Source organism: Morchella sextelata (assembly GCF_020137385.1).
Source record: "Morchella sextelata strain SCLS chromosome Unknown scls_22, whole genome shotgun sequence".
Classification (NCBI taxonomy): Eukaryota; Fungi; Ascomycota; class Pezizomycetes; order Pezizales; family Morchellaceae; genus Morchella; species Morchella sextelata.
Window position 1 is genome coordinate 83,528 of NW_025408637.1, and position 22,548 is coordinate 106,075.

General features: G+C 48.5%; 6 protein-coding genes across 6 annotated transcripts; 3 read left to right on the forward strand and 3 right to left on the reverse strand.

The window, feature by feature from the left end:
• Nucleotides 1-676: 676 nt before the first annotated feature.
• Nucleotides 677-4,363, forward strand: H6S33_006973 (uncharacterized protein; the record flags this gene model as incomplete). The annotated part of the gene is made up of 4 exons (XM_044838443.1): nt 677-1,123; nt 1,224-1,638; nt 1,696-2,586; nt 2,613-4,363. 4 exons carry the CDS (start codon nt 677-679, stop codon nt 4,361-4,363), a joined length of 3,504 nt encoding a protein of 1,167 aa, XP_044689137.1.
• Nucleotides 4,364-5,934: 1,571 nt separating this feature from the next.
• Nucleotides 5,935-8,209, reverse strand: H6S33_006974 (uncharacterized protein; the record flags this gene model as incomplete). Its single annotated transcript, XM_044838454.1, has 6 exons — nt 5,935-6,238; nt 6,441-6,543; nt 6,748-6,942; nt 7,357-7,915; nt 7,972-8,133; nt 8,183-8,209. The coding sequence occupies 6 exons, from the start codon at nt 8,207-8,209 to the stop codon at nt 5,935-5,937; spliced, it is 1,350 nt and encodes a 449-aa protein (XP_044689138.1).
• Nucleotides 8,210-10,181: 1,972 nt separating this feature from the next.
• H6S33_006975 (uncharacterized protein) lies at nt 10,182-10,784 on the forward strand (the record flags this gene model as incomplete). Its single annotated transcript, XM_044838465.1, has 2 exons — nt 10,182-10,316; nt 10,392-10,784. The coding sequence occupies 2 exons, from the start codon at nt 10,182-10,184 to the stop codon at nt 10,782-10,784; spliced, it is 528 nt and encodes a 175-aa protein (XP_044689139.1).
• Nucleotides 10,785-11,899: 1,115 nt separating this feature from the next.
• Nucleotides 11,900-12,073, reverse strand: H6S33_006976 (uncharacterized protein; the record flags this gene model as incomplete). Its single annotated transcript, XM_044838476.1, has 1 exon — nt 11,900-12,073. The coding sequence occupies one exon, from the start codon at nt 12,071-12,073 to the stop codon at nt 11,900-11,902; it is 174 nt and encodes a 57-aa protein (XP_044689140.1).
• A 694-nt stretch (nt 12,074-12,767) lies between these two features.
• Nucleotides 12,768-13,184, forward strand: H6S33_006977 (uncharacterized protein; the record flags this gene model as incomplete). Its single annotated transcript, XM_044838487.1, has 1 exon — nt 12,768-13,184. The coding sequence occupies one exon, from the start codon at nt 12,768-12,770 to the stop codon at nt 13,182-13,184; it is 417 nt and encodes a 138-aa protein (XP_044689141.1).
• A 4,809-nt stretch (nt 13,185-17,993) lies between these two features.
• On the reverse strand, nt 17,994-20,584 carry H6S33_006978 (uncharacterized protein; the record flags this gene model as incomplete). The annotated part of the gene is made up of 4 exons (XM_044838498.1): nt 17,994-18,857; nt 18,920-19,924; nt 19,993-20,026; nt 20,100-20,584. The coding sequence occupies 4 exons, from the start codon at nt 20,582-20,584 to the stop codon at nt 17,994-17,996; spliced, it is 2,388 nt and encodes a 795-aa protein (XP_044689142.1).
• Nucleotides 20,585-22,548: the final 1,964 nt, after the last annotated feature.

Sequence of the window (22,548 nt, forward strand, 5' to 3'; positions counted from 1 at the left end):
GCAACAGAGAAAGAGAACGGCCCCTCCAGCGGTTCCCCAAACAATCCCCCAAGCAGCGCCACAGGCAGCTCCTCAGGCCCCCCCACCCATACCTCCCCAACAAGCTCCACCCCGTGGATGGAAGGCAGGCACCTGGGCCGCCGTGACATCGGCATCCGGTCCCGCCCAAGGAAATTTCCAGGTTGTCGAGAGAAAAAAGAAGCCCGCAAAGCCAAAAGCGGACCCCCTCTTCAAACCAGAGTACACCAAAATCAACAGGGAAATCATTGTTGAAACCACTGCCCCATCCGACGTTAACCCCTCCGAGATCGGGACCCTGGTCAATGCAAGAATCCAAGACGAGTCCTGCCATTTCATCTCAGCAAGAAGAACACCCAAGGACAACTTCATCTTGGAAACAAAATTCGTTACCCCTGCAACAAAGGCAATGGAATATGCCAAAGAAATTGAGGAGGCCTTCCTCACCCTACAGGTACCAGTCGCGGTCATACGTGCAAACTCCAAACGGTCAAAGTTCCTCCTCCATGGAATCCCCACAACGGTCGGGGAGGGCATCGAGGCGGGACAATTGGTAGCATCAGAAATCAGAAGCAACTACGGAGAGAACTTCCAACTTGCCCAGGTTCCCCGCTGAATCTCCAGAGCAGAGACTCGAATGGAGAAACCCCACTCATCAATGGTCATCGCGCCCCCAGGACAGATTACAATGGAAACACTAGGAGTTCAATTCCTATCTCTCTTTAACCGAAGCTGCCATATCGAGGCCTTCCTTCCAACCTTTCCGGACACTCAGTGTGCGAAGTGCCTTGAATACGGCCACCGCCAGGAGAAATGTAAGAACAATGGGAAATGCGGCCACTGCGCCGGAGATCACCTCACCAGTTTCCACCCATGTAACGAATGCCAGGGAGGATATAGATGCACCTACACCCCAATCAGATGCCTGAACTGTAAAGAAGCTCATAAGGCCTCCGACCCAGCATGCTCCGAGAGGGCAAAACGCCGTTTCCTCAACAAAGGGAAGGAAAACGCCCCACCCGCTCAAGACCCACCGGCCGCACCCGTCCAAGAGTTTCTTCCAATAGTTCAAGTACCAGCCACCGCCCCGGTCGGAGCCACACCCGTTCCCGAAGACGACCAACACATGACAAATAATGCCTATGCCCCGAACCACCGCGCTCGCACACCAACTCAATTGTGCACGGAGTGAACTTATTACCAAGGCGGCGGTAGAAGAAGCGGAAACAGACTCTAGTATTTATTTCCTACTATTACAAGAACCATGGACCTCAGCGGAGGGATACCCACCAGAATCAAATCTCTTTTATATTTTCACAGCCAGCAACACTAACACAAAATGTGCAACATACATCCGCAAACATGCCAACCTCAAACCAAAACACCACTATACATACGATAATTTTATAGTATCGATTACGGTAGAAATCCAGAACAAGAAAACCCAAATCCTAAATATATACTCCCCAGGCCGAAGTGGCCCCTTTGCCCAAATAGCAAAAACAATCCAAACCCTCGACAACTGCCTAGTAATGGGAGACTTCAACTGCCACCATCAAATGTGGTACGGAGTAAATTCACATGAATACAGGAATAACATTCGGGCAGACCGTGTCAACGGTGCTCGGCTAAAGCAATGGATAACCTGACAGAAACTGACCCTCCTGAATGAACCAGGCGTCTTTACGCATTTCCCCAGAGACAGAGGGAAAAGGCCCACAATCATCGACCGTACATTTGTAAAAGGCCCAACACTTGACCACAACCTACGATGGAGCACCGAACCCTACGGAGCGGGCTCAGACCACTGGAGAACCTCCGTTCATTTACACTTGGAAAAACCACCTTTTGTACCAAGACGTATGTGGCGACAAACAGACTGGAAGCTATTGGAGAACCATATGTCAAACATTTCCATCCCTGCAGAGGCATGGGAAACCAAGGAACATACGGAACAAACTGTCGATTTCTTCCTAGAACTGGTCAGGTCAACAGTCAGCATAGTAACACCACTCTCGAAGGAGGGGGTAAGAGCCAACTCCTGGTGGTCAGATGAAATGAAACAAATGAAGGCAAGGGTAAACGCAGCAGAAAGGAAGGCGAGAAACACAAGGAAACCCAACCACGTGGAGGAACACCGGAAAGCTTGCAGAGAATGGACAGTCATGATCCGGAAAGCAAAAGCGGACCAGCGGGAAAAGACGATGAACGAGGCGAAAGGTAGTGAAATCTGGAGAATCCTAAACGCAGGAAGGAGAAGAGACACAATCATACCAACCATACAAGGTGAAGAAACGTTTGCTGGGAAGTGTCAAGCTCTAAGAGCCCAACGTTTCCCCTCGAAACGGACGTCCCCCGACCACCCCCCCCTAAACATTAGACCCCCTTCTTTTGACCTTAGCAACACCTTCGACATAGTCACCCCCGAAGAACTTAATAAAGCAATCGACTCCTGTCCAGCGCACTCGGCGACCGGCCCGGATGGCATCCCTTATACCTTTATTAAAGCAATAGTCAGAGCAAACACAACTCTAATTCAAGACATGTTCTCCGCCATGCTCCGGCACGGTATACACCCAGCGGAATGGAAATAGCTAAGTGTATCCCGATCCCGAAACCCGGTAAAGCAAATTATCATGAAGCAAAAGCCTACCGGCCCATTTCCCTTCTACAATGTTTCAGCAAAATCCTGGAGAAGATAGTGGCTCAGAGACTCTGCACCGTTGAGGAAATCCTAGGCACACTCTCAGCGAATCAATTTGGAGGAAGACCAACCATCTCGGCAATCGACGCCCTCCTGAAAACCTTAACACCAATACAACAAAATCTACTACTGAAAAACAGCACCGGAATCGCCCGGCGAGACAGACCAGCGATCCTAACCAACGACATCCAAGGAGCATTTAATTGTGTCGATCACCTACTCCTCGCGCAAATCATGCACCAACAAAAATACCCCACCTACCTGACAGAATGGTGTAAGGAATTCAACACCGGCAGAAAACTACAGTTCCAATTTAACTATGAGCTAGAGGAACCACAGCCCTATGATTCTGGAGTGCCGCAAGGTAGCCCCATGTCCCCGGTACTATTTATGATCTATGCCGGAGTAATCCTGGACCCAACTGGCAGCCCAAAAGAGATGGACACAACTTACATCGATGACGATGCGCTGGTGCAAATATCCAAAACACCAGGCTTCACAATCAGGAGAATGGAGGAACGAATGAGAGAAAGACTAATTAAAGCTGAGCCACTCCAAATCAAATACGACCCGGATAAATCCGATCTGATCTTCTTCCGGCCCACCACATCATCCACGCAACAAACACGACTTCCAGTCAAAGTTAACAACATCAATATATACCCCAAGGAGAGGCTGAAATACGTACGAGTCTGGATAGATCCGACCCTCTCCTTCCGGCCCCACATCGAAGCAGCGATCGCGAAAGGCCTTAAAGCCCTCCACCAGATTCGAAACACTGCCCGCCTGCCAGGCATAACAGGTAAGACTATCCACCACCTAATAACACAAGGCTTCCTTCCAAGCCTGCTCTACGGATCCGAGGCTTGGTGGACTGACGCAGACCACATTATAAGATCCCTCGAACCACTATACAATGAAGCGGCCCGGGTCATCACCGGCCTACCACGATTGACCAAAAGAGCTAAACTCCTCCGAGAAGCAGGCCTACCCCCCCTAGAATACCTTCTGACATACCGCTCAAGAAAGTACGGAACCAGAATACTCTGTACTAATGCAACCCACCCCAACAATGAATCCCTGATCGAGCTCCTCCCATACAGAGAAACAAACATCAAAGGAACAGGCCTACACCGAATCGCCTCCCTCTTGCTCCCATACCAAACTCCCGGAAATATGAGAGATAAGTGGAACCAAAACAAACTACTACGCGACCACCTGTTAGAAGAATGGAATACACAACCAATACCTAACTACCACCATCGGGGGGAATTCCGCCCCCCTCCCAAGATTGCAAAACTCACCCTGACAGAAGCAAAGAAGGTATTTCGAATCCGATGTCAAACCACCCGGATCGACAAACATGCAGCACACATAGACCCCGAACCATGCCAGTGTGGGATGGAAAACTCAGCGAAACATACACTTATGGAATGCCCAGCGTGGGCTCGAATCCGTGCCCCCCTGATAGAGAAAATCCCCGGAGCGATGGCCTGGGAAAATTGGATGTTCACAAACCTGAAAACGGACCATATCCTACAATTTGCAAAGAAATCTCAACTCTCGAAATGGTACGAGTCGGTGGAGGCGGAGGCGGACCTGGAAGAGGGGATGGAAGAAAATGATTACAGGCGGGATTAGGAAGGATAGTTTCCTTTTACCTTTTATTTCTTGTTCCGTTGTTTTTGATGGATCCAGCGCCCGAGTTCGCTGAGATATGTTATTTCTCCTTGTTGTTGGGTTTTTCCGGTTGCGTTCTGCTCTTGAATTTCCTTACCGTTGTTCGTGTTCGTTTTATTTCTTGTTTTGTTCGTTGTTTTCTTTCCTTTGTTTCCTCGGTTTTGTTCGGGTTCGTTTAGGCGGTTGGTTTGGCGTGCGATAAGTCTTGTACTTCAAAGCAATATAAGATTCTTCTTCTTCTTCTATATTCTACTCGCTCGCCTCTGGCTCGCGATAGAATTTTTTTTCCCCCGAGATGGAGTTATTCTGATTCTCGAATTGCTTCGGACCCTGAACTTCCCTCGCTCGACACCCCCCATTCTTTGTTCGTTCGGTGCCCTCACGGGATGCGTCCACCGTTCACCCCTCGCCAAAATAGCGGCTACTCTCGAAAGCCGCCCTCGCCCCTCCTTACTTTCACTCATCGCACGAGTGATCCCACACGTCGGGTACGCACACTGTCAGTAATCTCTATCAGCGAGAACCTACTACCAAAGCGCTCGACAGCCCGCGAAGTTAGCGAACCTTCGGTCGCGAAACTATCGTCAAATTTTTACCCGAGGTCCCATGACCTTACCCCTCTTTTTCGGCCTTAACCAGGCAACCCTTTCTTAACCGAGGCGGCCCGCTCCCCTCACCCCAACCCAACCGGTCTCCGAGACCAACCCTCACAATACGGTCGGCACTTTCGATTGCGACCCCCATACATACTGAGTCTCAGACTCAAACCCTTTTTGCATGTCCCCTCCAGAGGACACCACTTCAAAACACGACTCGGGCACAGTCTTTAGCCGTTGCTCCAGGGACCGACGACCCCACCACTCTTTAACTGACCAACCGGTCACCACTCCTCAATTCCTCGCTGCCTGACAACCAGATACCCGAGGACCCATATTCGACCCACCCCCCCTCGCTTTCACCCCTGACGCTGTTGCAGTTGGCCTTTCCTGCCTTCGTGCGCGTGGTTTCCCAGTCCTGTTAAGGTTCGTCCACAGATATGACACCGGGGACGTTGGTAATGATACCGTTTCGGTTGAACACCATGTTTCGGATTGTGCTCGCTAATGTAGTTGACGGAGAAGTCTGGGGTTCTTTCTTACTACGGAGAGGTTTCTTTGTTGTCGCTTAGATTCTGCTTACCTGTACCACTTGTTATTCGCGCCCTCTTCGTGCGGTGTTTTTCTTATGATGTACGTAGTTCTCGTAGCTGCGGTAGTTAGATTTTGTACTTTGTTTTGGCTTCGGGTTAGTCGGTGGAGGTTATAGTCGGGTAGTTAGGTGTGCGATAAGCTTCGGCTTCTAAGCAATATGAGATTCTTCTTCTTCTTCTTCTTCTATATTCTACTCCACGAATAGTATTCTTGTTCTACGCTACATCACAGGGTTCAGTTTGATTGTCAGATCGAACAAGAGCCGCCCCATAGTCCATAGTCACGAATATCTTCTACTACACTCTTACCTCGGTTGTATTCCTTGGCATTATAGTTCCTTGCCTATAGACCCACGTTATATGAACTGGCCGATGCGTCGGTAAGGTAACCCACCTCTATATCGATTGACTCGTCCCCACACCTGCCAGGAGGAATACCCTGATCAGGGCTACCATTAACGTAACTACCTTTCCCGACAGGCTCTCTACTGGGCATCTCTTCTTGCGCAGTTCTTTCAGACTCCGCAGCGCTGTCAGCTTGCGAACCAGTAACTCGGCCTTTGTACTCTGACATTAAGTCCCCTTTCTCTTCCTCCAGCTCAGACTCATAAGGCAGACTCTCAGCAGGCTTATCGAACAAGTGGTGGCTAACGTATTGACCACATTAGCAGCATTAGGAGAAAATGTACTACTGGCACGGAATTTAGTCCAACTTATGCTCTCGACTTTTTAACTCTTCGCTGGGCAAAAGTAGTCTGAGCAGATGTTTTGGCTGGGGTCTTTGGGCCGGTTTTCTTTTATGATGGCGTCTTGGCCAATGTCTTGGGCTTGAGTGTCTTTGATGGTGACGTCTTGACCGGCATCTTGGGTCTGAGTGTGTTTGTCTTCTTTCTCCTTGGGGCATCTCCCTCCTCTACTGCTTCCTCTTCTTCCTCACCCTTCTCCTCTTCTTCTTCCTCATTGTCAACATCATCATTCTCCTTGTACTATTCGTGTTTGTCGTCGCCATCAATTTCGTCTTTCTGCGCCGTCTTGCTCGAACTATCCCCTGTCTTGCTCGAGCTATCCCCTGCCTTACGTTTCGGACCCCCCTTGCTCGAGCTGCCTACTCCGGTGTTCTCTCCTCTGGGCTTTTCACATCAAGTCGACCCTCCACCTTCACTCTCGCCTTCGTTGTCGTCATCAGCATCGTCGTCGATGTCGTTGTCAGCATCCTCATCAGCATCCTTATCGTCATCGTCACTCACCTCCACAATCTCACTTCTCTCCCTCTTCGTCGGTTTCCCCCAACATGTTCCTATCTTCTCAGCCTTGATGCCCGACACTCTCCACTCAATCCGCAACTGATTGTCTATCAGAACCTCTCAGTCACCATGAAAGTAGGGGAATAATAGCGGCGGTGGAGTCTACCTGCAATTCTTATCGCTTTCATTATCAACGACCAATTGTCTCAGTCGCTATTCAACTCTACAAGCATTGAGCCATACTCTGACATCTTTGTCCGACTGTAGGAAGATAATTTGTTCAGGTAGCGGTTGGTAAACACAATATTGACCCGATGCGGTCTTGGAAAACTTCTCATAGAAGACAAGAGACCCAACCAAATGGCATATCGTGGGGTGTGGCAAGTCAGAAGCACAGCCGTGGGTTTCAGGGTCTAGTTGTACTCCCCTGACTATTCTCACGACCTCCGATAGATACGGACCAGGAAGTTAACTAAAGGTCGGGTAAGGATGCCCATCAAATGTTCTTGGAGTCCAATTACGCATTTTCCAAGGCTTCCGGCGTAGTTCCAACTTCGCCCCTCCGAGTCGCTCAAAGAGGTATCTGGAGGGGAAACAATGCGAAATGCCGATAGGCCAATCAGTAAGATATGTTGCCCTTTCGACCTTGCGGGTCTTCACCGAGAAGGGCTTGTCAGCTTCCTCAGAAGTATTTTCATTATCCGTATCATCTCCGATGTCTGCCTTGTCCCTCGGCGTCTCCGCTTCGTCTTCCGACGAGGCAAATTTGTCAATTTCAGGGTAGACCTTGTCCTCCTCATCGGGCAGAGACGCCTGAGCCTGCTTGCTCCTCTTTGTTGAATTGCGAGTTGGCGCCATCTCGCATTGCTTACCCTTGCCTTTTGTCTCGGTTGCCTTCCCCTTGGTCTCATTCTTCTTTGCTGCTTTCGCCTTCTCTGACTTCGCCGCATGCTCCTTCTCTTTGAGTACCCCAGAGAACTTATCTCTATCCTCAGCAGACTTATATTTGGCAAGATTATAGAGTGTACTGTTCACAAAGACTTGGATCAAGGCCCCTTGTAAGGTGCAATCTTGCTCCGGCTGTTGAAGCAATGTCTGAAATTTTTTCAGGGCGGATAGCTGAGCAGGAGTATCACGGTCTCACCCCATTGCTCCTCTGTTGCGATATTTCTGCTGGCAATCACGTTTTTGACAAAATAGTTGTGCACAACTTCCAACACATGCCACCATTGGGCCGGCGTAATGCCGAGCAAGGACTTAACTTCAGTGCCAGTAAATCTGCTCTTTTTCGAATACCGCTAGCAGGCTTCAGAGGGCGAGAGATATAGAACTTGATAGAAATCTTACCTCTGCTATGCACGCTGTTCTGCTCATCGAGAAAACTCAGGGGCCCTCCTTATCGGCCCCATCTAATCTTTTCTTCGGGGATGACCTTCCTGCTTGTGCTAATGCCGACTTGTTTTTACCCGACCGAGTTCCCAATATTGTAGTCAGTTGTGTTAGCAAGTTGATTAAAAGATAGTTGACCGTTGGTGGATGCTTTCAGGAGGATAGACTCCGGGAAAGCAACAGGATATTAGACCCTTATATAGAACAAAGACTGTGCAAATTACCATCGTAAGGGTGGTCTGGAATCGGCAACTCGTAACGCCTAACCATATACACAAGGGAGGGGATGACAAATAAAGGCTCATCCTCGCTGGATTAGGTTAATGAATGAACCAACACGAGTACTTTGATGGAGGTTTGCAACTGTTGGTGGTGAGGTCAGACGATGTTGTGATAAATAATGTCAGGTAGCATTTGCTTGGCAAAGCTTGGCTCGTGGCTGACTACCCCGAGGAAATGATCGTTGGTCTGTGCTACAGTCGTGATTTTGCTCAGTCAGAATTCCAGCAGTATAAACCCACTCGATACCAGTGCCAGTGAAGGCGAGAATGAGGCACATGACGAAGCAAAACATCCGCACGATAAACCAAAAGACCATCACGACTGATCAAGAAAGTGGAAATGATCCATACCTTGCCCCCTGTGCCCAAGCTATTACCATCGCGCGGGAGATCTTGCAAGATACATTCACCGGCATCATGGCGGTGACGATGTACCTGAGGACGAGGATTTAGAAGGCGGAACTACGCTGCCAGATACCGGGCCTGGTACGCTTACTCTAGTATTTGATGGCTCAGACGATTCTACAGACTCAGAAGCTGACTCTGAGGTGGAACCCGACTTTGATGCTGACTCCGACAATGGTAGCGCTGCGGCGATCACCCCCCCGATCTCAGAGCAAGCTGACGATAATGAAAGGGTCACAACATACCTACCCAATAGTGGATAAATACTAGGACGGGTCCAAAGCTATCGGGTGTAACGAAGCCATTTCAACTGCCTGGTGTATGAGTACACATAGGGCCCGGTTACATGCTGAGAATTATTGTTAGAAGCTAGTTGCATGGTGATATGCAAGTACCGGCAGTGTGGTTAGCTACCAGCTGTTAGAGTAACTACATGCCGGGCAATAGGAAGGGGATCTATTCATGAGAGCAATAACTGACGAGTCTATGCCTCGTCAATGATTAGCAGACTGGCCAGAGTGAAGCTCTGATTGTCCGGTAATCCTCTGTATCCTCTAAGCATTCTAAAGTCCACCGAAGGGCAAGGACTGTGCGATGGAAGTCTACATTAAGCGAAAGCTCTACAGCAATGATTAAGCTTACACTTAAGCGGTAGCTCATTCATGCAGGCCCCAGTTGTGCGGCAACCAAGGCTGCAGGTGTTACAAAGGCTTTGACAAAGGGTGGTTGCCTTGGGTATCGGAAACACCTGCTGATGCTTAGAGAAACGTGGGGTAGCGGTGGTATTGTTTCCTGGACCGAGGAAAGGTTTCACCGGAACTGAGTAAGGAGTTAGAAGCAGAGAATACAGGCCTTTCGGAGTATAAGTACTCAGGTTCATTCTCGCCCTTCAGTCCTGTTCTCTCCAGTATTCATCAGAAAGAAAACCAAGTTCTTGTCGGTAGCAGAGCCCTTAAAGATTATTGAGTTCTAGCGATTGTATCTTTGAATAATCTGCAACCTGATTGTCTATCTTGCATGGCCGTCTCTATTCTATCCTATTCTATTCCTCTCAGAAGAGACCCCCATTACATCGGGACTATATGGAATACAATTGGAAGCCTTGAATACCGTTCAAAGACACAGCGGAATGGAGATTGGTTCATTTCTTTATCGAGAACAAGCTGACCTCTACATCAATTAACGCCTACTTCAATAAGGGGTTGCACAAGACGACAAAGAACCTGCATTTCTTTCAGTCCGCTTATACTTTCCAGAACCAGCTTGACAAAATGACGGGCTCCATACCTAACTTTCAATATGGAACCATCGGGGACGGCTTTGGAAGAATGATCGACTTATATTACAGGAATCTGGTCGAATGCATGAGGTATCTCTTGGGTCAACATTGCAACAAGTCGAGCATGGTTTATCGGCCAGAGAGGGTTTACGGCGTGGATGGATATCAACTCTATTCCGAAATGGATACAGTGGACTGGTAGTGGAATACGCAGGAAAGACTTCCTACTGGGGCCACAATTGTCCCCATTATCTGCAGCTCCGACGGCACGCATCTGACAAACTTCTCCGGAGACAAGAAGACCTGGCCAATATATATGATGATAGGCAATATACCGGGAAAAGTACGATCCAAGCCGTTGACCAAGGTGCATTTGCTACTCACATTATTGTCAATACCCCCTAAGATAATTGGCGACGTGACCTCAAAGGGGAGACTCCGGTCCTGGGTGGTGGAGACACTGAGGAGAGTCATGTCAGTTATACTGGAGCCTCTGCTGCACTTTGACCAAAGGCTCGGCATCAATGCCATCGGGGTGCTGGAAGCTGGGATTGGCGATGGTCCACCAAAGCAAGACCCGCCCTACTGGCTCTAGGTACTCCTGTTGCTCGCGTCTCAACCCAGTTTCACTTTCTGACGCCATCCTGCACATCTTGTCATTACTTGAATACAATGTCTAGGAGCTTTAATTCACTTGGAGTCTACCTGCCAGCGAGGTTTGAGTAAAACTAGATCCCAAGTACGGTTAAATTTGAAATAGAACCGTGTTTGAAAAATCGTTCTCCCAAACGATGGGTCATTAAACACAGAACAGCACAACACTGAGTTTTCTTCGCACTTGAATGGATGTTCTGACTAGCTCTAGTGCTCCCAGACCACATGTATGCAGCTCACATGCTAGAGTACAATACCTTGCCGTATTTCAATCAACCTGGCGATACTCATGAATCATCCTCCTCACACGGATTACGTACCACTACACACCAAATAGATTGTATCGTAGGGATACCAATGGCCTCATGGCGACCTTTCCTTCAGGAGATGGATATCGTTGTTGGGAGTTTGAGAGTTTGGGGGTATATAGGCTAGTTTCGGGCAAACAGGTATATAGCACATTCCGAGCTACCTCCTTGCACCCCTTTCCCCGCCTCCCCCCTCCCCGTACCTTGACCGCACCATCTACTTCAACCCCACCACTTCAACAACCACCCCAACCCCACCACTGTGCTCACAGCAGGAACAAGCTCACCACACCGTCCTCCCATCGCTGCCCCCACCGCACCCCGTAGGGATCCCCCCCTCGCGGCGGACATGCCCATACCCCGCACCCGCACACCCCGCAATCCCCCAACTACGAACCTACGTCTACACCTCCACCCAGGCACGACCGACACCAGAAACTTCTCTAAGCCTGCATGTTGCCCACAAGCTGCCCTGCAGGTTATACAGGTCCACAGTTTGCTCGGCGCCGGTCATAGGATATCACTCGATTACCCAATCCTCTGCAAAGTGGCTTCTTTTTTTCTCTTTTTCTAGCTCAATAATCTTCTATAGGGGCTGGAGCTTTGCTGCTGGTATGAGGTAGGATCTATGATCGGGGCAGGACGCGGCAGGTAGTAGGCCTTTGGATCAGACTTGAATTCCGGGGGTGGAAGCTAGGGTATAAGTACCTCTGAGGGTAGCTTGAGATACGGGAGTGAGTCAAGCAGCTCATGAACCCGGGTGATAGCTTCCGAGACCCCCGAACCCAGCAGCTCGCCCCTCCAGCTCCTCCGACTCCTCCAGCTCTCCCGGGTCCTCCGCCTTTTCACGCCCGCCGCAATCGCCTCGCACCTCTTCGTTTATATCTAACACCCGGGCCTCCATAGCCAAAGCCCAGTTCATCGGTTCTGTTCACCCGCAGCTAGCTACATATCGATTGTACGAAAAAAGGTGATGCGATTTCGTAGAGTTGGTATTTATTGAGCTGACACTGATCCTAGACTAATACAGGTTGCAATACCGGATTGTGTCAAATTCCGACATAAACGAGAATATTAATCAAATACTGCGTCAATCCTACCTGTATCCAAATGCCAAAAATATGATTTAATCTACAAGTTTGAAGAATTGTACTATAGCGATATATCGATATACAATCTAAATCCTTCCAGAAAAATGATATCACTACATATTCTGGCTCTGTGGTTGATGAAAGGTGACTATATTGGGAATTTATCGATAATATTTTAAATTTCCCATGCGGTTATAATGTCAATTAGGTTGAACCTAAGGTATTCTAACGAATTAGCATTCTGTCGGGCACAAATTCCATCACATTCCGTCATGAACTAGCTTAGAGTAATTAAAATCCCAGATTTGTCTAATTCGGCATCAATAGAACCCCAATTTTTCGTTCTGTAACTACGTTTCACCCCCGCCCGCTCCCAGTTTGGCGTAACTTGGTTAAGGGTGGTAGCTGGATTAAAACCATCTCTAACTGATCGGGTGTAGGAATAGAGGCAGGATCGATATATATCGTGTACGTTCTTGGAATCACAATCTCCGCGGTTTTGAATATATCCCCGAGGTGATAGCCATGGCAAACGAAGGGCCGTTCTCACTCGAGTACCAGCTTACTCCCGCCTATCCAACCCCCCGCCTCCCTCCCGGTCTCTTCCGCACGGCCATAACAGGCGCATCCTCCCCACAGCACAAGAGGAGACCTTACACCCCATCCCAGCATTCTACCCCTTCCGCGGACCCTGCCGTCGCCAGCTCTTCGCAGACAGGTGTGGCGTGCGGGGGACAAGTCAGTGAAGCGTTGTGTGTGCCCGCCTCCGCCCACCCGGGTATTCCACACTGCCCCACGTCGCGTACGCCACACACCGACCGCGCGGTTAACCCGGTCAGCCGCGGCATCCGAGCCGTAGAGCGGCGTTACCACACCGAATATCTTAGCGACGACGACGCCCGTAACATCCACAGTCGCCGAGCGCAAACTACCCGCCCCTGATCGGACCACAGTGCAGAACGTTGCATGATGATCTCTCCCAGTAACTACAGGTAGTGACAACACCTGCGCCACAGTTTTAACCGTTTGGAGATATAGATAGCACACTGGAGCTAGTCGATAGCGGGGACGGGAATCGAGAAGGAAATGCTTTATCGGCTCGTGAGGAAGCTGACCTGAGGTGAGGTCTAGCTACGCAGGAAGGGGGCGACAGGGTTAGGGTTCGATGGCTCGGCGGTGCGGGGATAAAGTGTCGTGCAGAACCGAGGAGGAGTGGGGATGAGGTGGTGGGCGTGGCGGTTTCTGTGGGGGGGAAGGCGTGCCAACATGCAGCGTTTGTTTTGTAGCGGAAGAAAACAAGGCACGGCAAAAAGAAGTGGGGAATGCAGCATTGAACACTTATATTCCAGTCAGAGGGCAATGGAATTTGGTGGCGGGGTGGTACCACCCGCCACTCGCCGTCGTCGAACGCAGCCCCCACTGTACAAGTCCCATTCCCACCTCAACAAAGCTCTCGAAAATAGTTTCTTGGAGAGGTTCCAAGGCCAGCTTTCCTTCCCCCGCTGAACTCACAGATGAATCGTCAGCAGGAAGCGCTCGACTTGACTAGGCTGGACTAGCGACAGCAGCTCATCGACTTGACTTGCAAAAGCTGTAGTTCTCAGAGTCATTCTAATATCTCTTTGTGTGGACATGTGTTGTAAGCGGTTTGATTGATTGATTACTCCATTAATTGCGTTAGGGTTAGGGTTAAGGAGATACTTGAAGAGTTTAAACATGAAATGGTCCCCCCCGCGGGGGGGGGGGTATGCGGAGTGATACAGCCGTTTTTCAATTCACGCAGGAGGAAGCGATGGTGCGAACCCGACTGCGAGGATAGATGCTCGAGCTGGAGGACTTGAGCTGACCACACTGTTCCAGAGATCATTCGACTTACCGGTTCTCTCCGCCCTAGTTCCGAAACAAATAGATAATTGGCTTGCATTACCTGTGGTGATGGGGCACACCGCGAGATGTTACCAAGAATACGGGATAAAAACAAACGACAGCCAGAGAAGAGACAAAACAGAAAGAGCCCTTTTTCGAAATGCGAGTGATCGTTCATGATCCAGTGTTTGTCGTAAAATATAGGTAGAGGACTACAGCGTGTGGTAAGATTACTGTAGAAGTATGGAGAAAGTCCGATTGACAGAGTCTACGGTGCTCCATACAGCGACAGCATTGAAAATAACACCGTAGAGCCTACCGCGAACCGTGTAACCTCACTAGGGTTAACTGGTATTATTGTCAACTAACGCATGCACCAAAGATCTTATCAATAAGAAAGAAAAAAATAAACACAGCTCTAAATTTAATGTCCTTTAGAAACGTTGGTGACTTTTAACTGGAGCTTTGGTGGGTGCGTTGAGCAGTTTGTGCGGTCGGCCAGCGGCAGCCAACCTTCATCCATGAGTACAGCCCCCAAAGATGGAGCGAAAACTAGTGCGAAATTAGAGAAATAATACCCCGAAGCTTGACTTTCTTTTTGCTTTCTTTTTAGCTCACAGTCTTGGCAATAAACTGAGGTCTATGTTGACATTTATTAGTCTCGATAAACTCTGAAGCTTTGCCGGATCCTTGGCCCTACATCAGTAGTAACGCGTTAAATAGGCAATTAGGGTACAGCCCCCGTAGCCCTCAACTGGCACCCACAAACGTACGCGTACCACCCGCACCCCAAGCCCTAAGTATGTACCCTGTTAGTCTGGCGTACTTATGGTGTTGCGAGGGTATTGTGTGGTGGATGCCATGGTATCCGGGAGGCCAGATATCCCTAACCCTAGGTCTTGAGACTTGGCACTATACATCGAAACCACCTGCTATCCTATAAACCGTCAGTTCAATCCTGGCCTCCAGAGAACGGGAAATTGAGTGTCGCTTTACTAACTGATCTTCTCCTCTTTCATATCAAATAGTAGGTCCCCCATATAGTTCCATGCCTACATATTATCGGGGGCCAGCAACTGACGGTTGAAGGGTAATTATAACCCACGCAAGGAAAGACAAAACATTCTCAAGTATCGTCTTGTTCTGTATTGCGCCTATCATTAATCAACTGGCATCTCTGTGTGACTCCCCTAGATCTAAATGATGGTGAGTTGTGAGACTTTGATGAGACTGGACCATTATCTCGAGTTTTTCAAGACTCTGTTGGAGAATACAAGACGAGACGTGACTTGGGAAATTCTTGCGCCTATCACTAAGGGAAGGGATAAAAATGGGGCTTGGGCGCTCTACGGTGGGAAAAGGTTCAGGAAAGGGCACAAGAAAAGGCAAGGAAAAGGCAAGGAAAAGGCAAGGAAAACTCAAGGAAAAGGAAATGAAAATGGGATAATGATACATTTCTCACGGTCGTACGTACTCCTGTAAACTGTTTTAGATTCTGTTCGTGCCAGATCACCAGGGCGCTTAGAATTGGGGATTTGCGTGTGGGTTGAGTGCTACTGCGGGCGTTAAGGACTAGCAGGGGGGTGTAGCACAATTAAGCACGGTGTTTGCAATGATACAAACTCTAGTGTGAAAACATCCTGTCAATGTACTTACTAATTGTACCATCAGGACCTCAAAACAGTACTAACTACTTAGTGATTTAACCACCTTTTCCAACAAGCTTAAACCGGTAGCACCATTTATCTAACTTGTTTGTGGGTTAGGGTTTTTGGCAATTGTTTCAAGGCCAAATGTTTGCTTTGAAGGGGCAAATAGTGGCCTAAAACGGTATCCCGTCCTAGTTATAGTCAGTTAGTTTGTATCGATTTAGGGCGTATCATGTCTTTGTATAACTACCACAACGTGAAGCTCGAGTTGTACTGTTTCATTATTACTCAGTTTCGTACCGGTTTATACCGCCAAACCGGCGTCTCATTACAAACACTGATTGGGCATTTAACATGTTACACGCTGAACGGGCTACCCCGGAAATGACAAATTAATGGAGAATCCGCTCAGCCTCTGCGTCTATCGAGACTCCACTTACATGCGCCTTTTCCTAGTGTTTGGTCCAGGAATGCGCTAGTTGATGCACTTCCACTCATAGTAGGCGCACTGGCTGGTCTTCCAAAACTCCTATTCATATCTCTTCAGTATGTCTTACCGCCGTACTTCAAATACCTCCGTATATAGTAACAACCACGCAAATTTCAATCCGAACTTATCTATGTAATCAAGATGCTAATCCTTACCGTTCGCCAAGACTTCTTCCTGTCCCTGTCCCTGTTCCTGCATGGAGTACTGGACGCTTCCAGGTCCTAGCAACGCGTGAGAGTTGACACACGATGTGCGTTTTATCCACCCAGTGGGTAATAGTAAAAGCTCGATATCTCCCCCCTTGTAAAGATGAGCATCCTTAATCTATATCCATGCTGCGCGGTCTCTACCGTTCGCCACCTCAAGAGAGATATGTGGATTACCTTGTATTTGTTATCATTGGCCCCGTATGTAGATGGTTAACCGCATGTAGTACCAACTACTATGCTACTATACGGGTAGATACCTACACTCTTTACGGGGATCGTAGCGGTCGGGGGTGGCAGTGCAGCTAGCTGAACTCCTTTCACGGCCTAAATCAAGCAAATATATAATCCAGCTACAATCCCATCTATTGATACACCAAGTTGTGTTTATGACCGCAATTCTCAAGCTTCAGAGGATGGCGTGGGCTTTTACTGTGGATGTCGAGATAAAGTATTTTGCGTGCTCTACGCCTACAAGGACTGTCTATGGCTAGCGAGATACCGTGACAGTATACCTAACGATTCAGTCGATTAACCTGTTCAAATCTATTCGAACGTGTTCTTTATGTAGGTGGAACGCCTCGTACGACCGACGACCACCCCACCCTGAACGTCTAACCCTGGACACCTTTGTCACGCAGGATACCTTGCCGTCCGCTACGCATAATTGTGGACTTATAGCGAGAAATCGGTGGCATGACAAGCTGTCCTCAATGATACAATATCAAGCTGGAAACTATAGCAGTCCTATCAATATCTTCCTTCTATCATCCAATAGTTTGGCCTCTACTGCTAAGGCAATTCGTCCCGGCTTACAACACCTAACCCTGCACACCTAACCCTGCACACCTAACCCTGCACACCTAACCCTGCACACCTAACCCTGCACAACTCAACGCCTTCTTTTTTTTTTTTTTCTTTAATTCATTAATTGCATCACAAGTCAACGCCTCGACCTGCGCGAAAGGTTGAGAAGGGTCAGTTTGAATCGATTTTATTCGCTTAGTTTACTTCTCGACCTTTAATTCCGTTTAATTCAGTTCAGTAAAGAGAATGCAGTTTTTTCGGATTAAAAAAGAAAAATATAAAGAAAAACTGGGGAAGCACGATATAACAAACCCATCCAACCTTTGAGGCATAACATATGCAGAAAGAAAATATGCTCCAGTCAAATGGAAAAGAAGAATATATGCTACAAAGAAAAGCTGGCGACAGCCACCACATTTAATGCTCCTCCCTTCATAACGAAGAGGAAGATAATGGAAGGACAGACAATATTATACCAATTACCTAATGAAAAACAAAACTCCAGCTCTTGACGCCTTAGGAAAAAGAAAGAAAGAATGTGATGAATGATACGGCAGCATTGAACAAAACACGCATTCATACCACCTTATACCGTTGTGCCGGGTCCGACATAACAATTCTCTGGTTCCCTCGCCACATGATTGATGTTATGCCTGGTGGCTGCCGGAAACTCCGGCGGCCTGTGAGTCGGCTGCTTGTCTTGACCCTGTGGCGGTCCTGTCGTCCGATTTAACTACGGCCTGGTGAGTGATTCGGTGCCTTCTTCCGGCGATATTGAATTGGCACGGGTGGAAGATCCCTTTAATCTACGCAGTATTCGAATTCCTTGATACCATCTTCTTTCTCCACCGGCCGGTTGCGTATGGTTTCCTGATCCTCCGGTCACCGGTGAGTCAGCGCTGCCTTGTCGTGATCCTGTAGCGGTCCTGTCGTCCCCTCCAAATGCTATACCGGTGAAGGGTGCGATGCTGTTTTCCTGCCCCCCATTGGTCGGTGGATTGAGGTTTCCAGAACCTCCGGCCGCCTGTGGATGGGCGCTGCCTCGTCCTGGTCCAGTGGTGGTCATATTATCCCCTTCGATTACTATACCGATGAGGGGTGCGGCGCTGTTTTCCTGACCCCCATTGGTCAGTTGATCGATGTTTCCGGAACCTCCGGCCGCCTGTGGCTGAGTGCTCCCTCGTCCTGGTCCCGTGGCGATCCTGTCGTCCCCCTCAGCTACTACGCCGGAATTGAGGGTGCCGTTTCCCCGTGATGCTGAATTGGTAGGGGTGGAAGAGCTCTTGGATTTATTTAGCCTTTTTTGGTGCGATTTGGTTTCCCCGCCGGTCGCTTGACCGGGCACCTTACTTGACTTCTCATTCTGCACTGGTCCTGCCCCCGTCATTGCTGGAACTTGTCTCGGTGTCTTTTCACCGTGTTCCCAGTTGATTTCCCAAGGCGTGATCCTCATAATATCACGTTTGATATCGTCGTCGTTCCGGAACATGAAGTAACTCAGCAATGCCGTCACAAACACTGTGATTGGTCCCGCAACCCTCCAGAACTTTTCATGGGTGGTTATGCCTGACCATACATCATTGTTCATCCCTAGGTACTAGACCACCGTTTTATCAGCATAGGTAGAGAAAGCAGAGGCATTAAGTCACCATCACCTACCTGAGCAAAGAACCCCAGCGGGAGAAATATAGCCGTTATAACCGCAAAGACCGATACAGTCTGTCCCTGCCTTGCTAAAAGATTTTTCATCTGCACGCTAGTTTTCTGTGTCGATTCCGTCTGCATTGTATCTCGGACCATCCGTAGCTCACCCCGCAGCTCATTCTGCAACTTTTCCATATCAGCCAACAGCCTTTCCCTTCCCGTAATCAACTGCTCGAATATCCCCCGTGTATATCTCAGCTGCTCGCCCTGGGCGTCAAAATGCGTTAATGGTACGGCGTTGGTGAAGGTCGGTCTCAAGTGGGGAAGTTGTTGGCTAGTGGTGATAGTTGCCAGGGCCTGAAGGATCTTTGATTGCTCCCCCACAACTGTGATAATTGTCTCTACGTTCAAGAGATGCTCTTGAATGAGGACAATAGAGTCCTTTTTCGCACACTGGTATATTTGTTTCACCTCCGGAGTGATCTCACTGAGGTTCAGTGAGGCATGCGCGCTCAGCTTTGCACCCAGATCCGAAATTTGTTTCTTTACGGCCGTGCTGAGTACCTCCAGCGGTTGTACTTCATGCAGGAGCTGGTTACCGATGATCAACGCAAGTGCGTGCAAAGGGCCCATAGTAGCCTGATGACCGAAGAGTGGGGCACGCATAGAGAGCGGGGAGTGAGGGGATTTAATGAGGGCGAGTCTGGTATTGTCGAAGAGGATATGCCATGACTGCCAGACACGCAGCCCGCAGCCTGTTTTTTCTGCCCCCCCTGGACAACCTCTATAATAGGGGAGTGTCAAGCCATTCTCAATCTCATCTTGGGGAAAGCTATCACTCTCATTTCTATCGTTCTCTGGCCCGCACCCCAGATAGGGTAGTCCGACGAAGATATTATGAGAGGTATTCCCAACTTGAACTTTTACAGCGTTGATGAGTGGGCGCGCCCCGTATGTTCTGAATACATCGGGGTCGTATTGAACATCGGAGGAGAGATCGAACAGTTTCTGATCCGGAGCCTGGGTGTTAGTCTGGGTTCTAAGGGGAGGGAAAACCCCTGGCATGATTGTAGGGGAGGGGAGCATACTTGAATGTTATCTTGAGCAAAGTTTTGAATATAACTAAGATCACAAACAAGGGCATATTAGCGAATGGTGATGTTCGGTAAAACATAAATGGGGATTGGGCACTTACGGAATCTGCACATGAGCCGGGCCATCTTTCTTCAGCCAGAAGTTGTTCCCATCATCAGTGGTCGCGACATTTGTCATTCTAGCCAAGGGAATTATCTCATATGTAGCCTGAGGAGGCTCAGGAATGCCCGTTTTGGTGGATACTCTGCTGTCTTTTGGATCGGTTGCAGACTCCTCGACCATGCGCCCGTCAATAATATTTACTTTAACATCAGCAAAGCCATGAGATGCAGATCTGCTCTTTGTTCTCTTATCAGGCTCAGGTTGGTAATCCCCATAGCGAAACACTACAGCATCTGTATGGTTAAAGTCTTCGATTATAGGAAGGCCAGGTGGACGGAGGAGGCAGAGGTCTTCGAAGAAGATTGAGTGGTTAAGATTAATCTTCTTAGGGCCACCTTGAGAATTCTCAGCGGTGGAAGCCGAGGGAGGGTGGGGAGTAGTGCCGGAACCACTAGCAGCCGAGGCTTCTGCACTGTTTGACATTGTTGTGGCGTGTGGCGCCAAAGTGTGACTGATTAGGAGGTTTGAGCGAAGGACAAAGGCTGTGTGAGCTGAAGAGTAGGAGGCAAAGTTAGAGATGCAAGGTTTGGGAATTTGGAAGGTTCTGCTTTGAGGAAGTTCTAGTATATCACCTTCTTTCCCGCCGAGAGCAGGGGAAACCTTCCCCGATAAATACTCCGCTTTCTTGAAGAAATTATCTATGTTTGGGCTAGATTCGTACCAATGTGTATTGGATGTGTAGGTAGTGTATGTAGGTCTGTATTCCTTGCAAGGCTTAGTAGGCCTGTTGAGAAAAAAATATTTATTCACTATCGAATCACTTTTTTCAAAAACCACCACTCATATCTGCTATTTTCGATGGTTGTGAGCAGCGAGGCCACCCTACTGCAAGGGCAAAACAACAACAAAAATTTAAAATCGGACAAAGGCAGACTTGAACTGCAGGGTACGCAAATATGATCAGCTCCCCATGGAAGGTTAATGGTATTTTGCAATTTGTTAATTCTGTTTTGCTATACTAATTATCTGGCTATTGGCGGGAGATTATAGTAGGTAGGGGTGAGGAAGAAAAACTTTCATTTAGTCTCGCACTCGGAACAGTTGGGCTATCCTACACTCAATGGACATGTAGCACCTGCATCTCACCTCACGTGCTGGGAGGTAATATATTCTGTGATCACGAACTATCACTCGTCCGTACAAGGAAGGACCTTAGTGTTGTCCGATACAGTTTGAGAACGCGTTTGATGTTCTTTAAAATCTGGCACAACATGAGCTCTCTTGATGCAAGGAATGTGGGCTTCGCTATGCCACGAAATGTTCGATCGACCCTATAGTTGGTAGATACAAGTCGGAGACAGGATCGTGAATACCAAGTGTAAACTTCTCACTGGGTTCCGATATCAAAAAGGTAGCCTTCTCTTCGATCTATTCTCATGTAACAAAAGAGTCATGTATTTAAGGTGACATCACCTAGTTAACAAGAGTTTCAGAGTGTGGGCCAACGCCTGATGATCAACCTTCCTGTCTTCAACCTTCCACACCGCGGGTAGTCTAGTGTGCCTGATTAGGGGTCCCTGCAGTTACGGTCCCAGCACTTTCTAATATCACTTATTCTATTACACTCCGCCCTTCGGAGTACCCCCGAACCTACCCGTCGACGGGGGTGACAAGGGCCCTCGCGAAACACTCGTTGGTTAGCTTTCACAGCGTCTGACAGCGCAAGAGAATCAACGCCAATGAATGTGCGGTAGTCTAGTTGATATATATAGCGCACACCATCATCAACTGACAAGGCTAAGTTATTTACACTCCGGCATGCCTCCCGCGAGACCTGCTTAGATTACTACGTGTAACGAACCACAGTAAGTGAAAACGTCGATAGATGCATAGATCTTCCAGGGAAACAACACATACTATGTACGTATAACCCACATCGAAAAAACCTCCCCACCGACCGAATAGCTGCTGTGATCAGCTTTCACTACCAAGATTACTGAAACAAAGAAATCCAGCGGCAAGAAGAATGCGATGCCCCTACATATCCAGAACATGCGGTTTCATTCTTCAGTGGTGTAATGGACTCCATACTCTTGTTAGGCATCCGCAAAGACGCACATAGGTCTCGGAACTTCCGTACGCTAACTTAAAGGACACGTTCGAACATCTAGCTGGCACAATTCAAATAAAGGTTTGTGTGGCTATCACACTAAATCTTTCCAGGTCGTCGTCAGCTTACGTCGAATGTGACATTGGGATAAAGGGCGAGGGGTGGTGTGTAGGAGGTGTTACGAAAACACTTTCTCCTGCCACTTTAGACGTTGAATTTATGAAGGAGTTTGTACCGGAATCGACCAGAATTGGTACATGGTGGCGTCCATGCAGGGGAGAGAATAACCCATCTCCGAATCTGGCCCTTTGCTCATACAACCCTTACATAGTGAGCT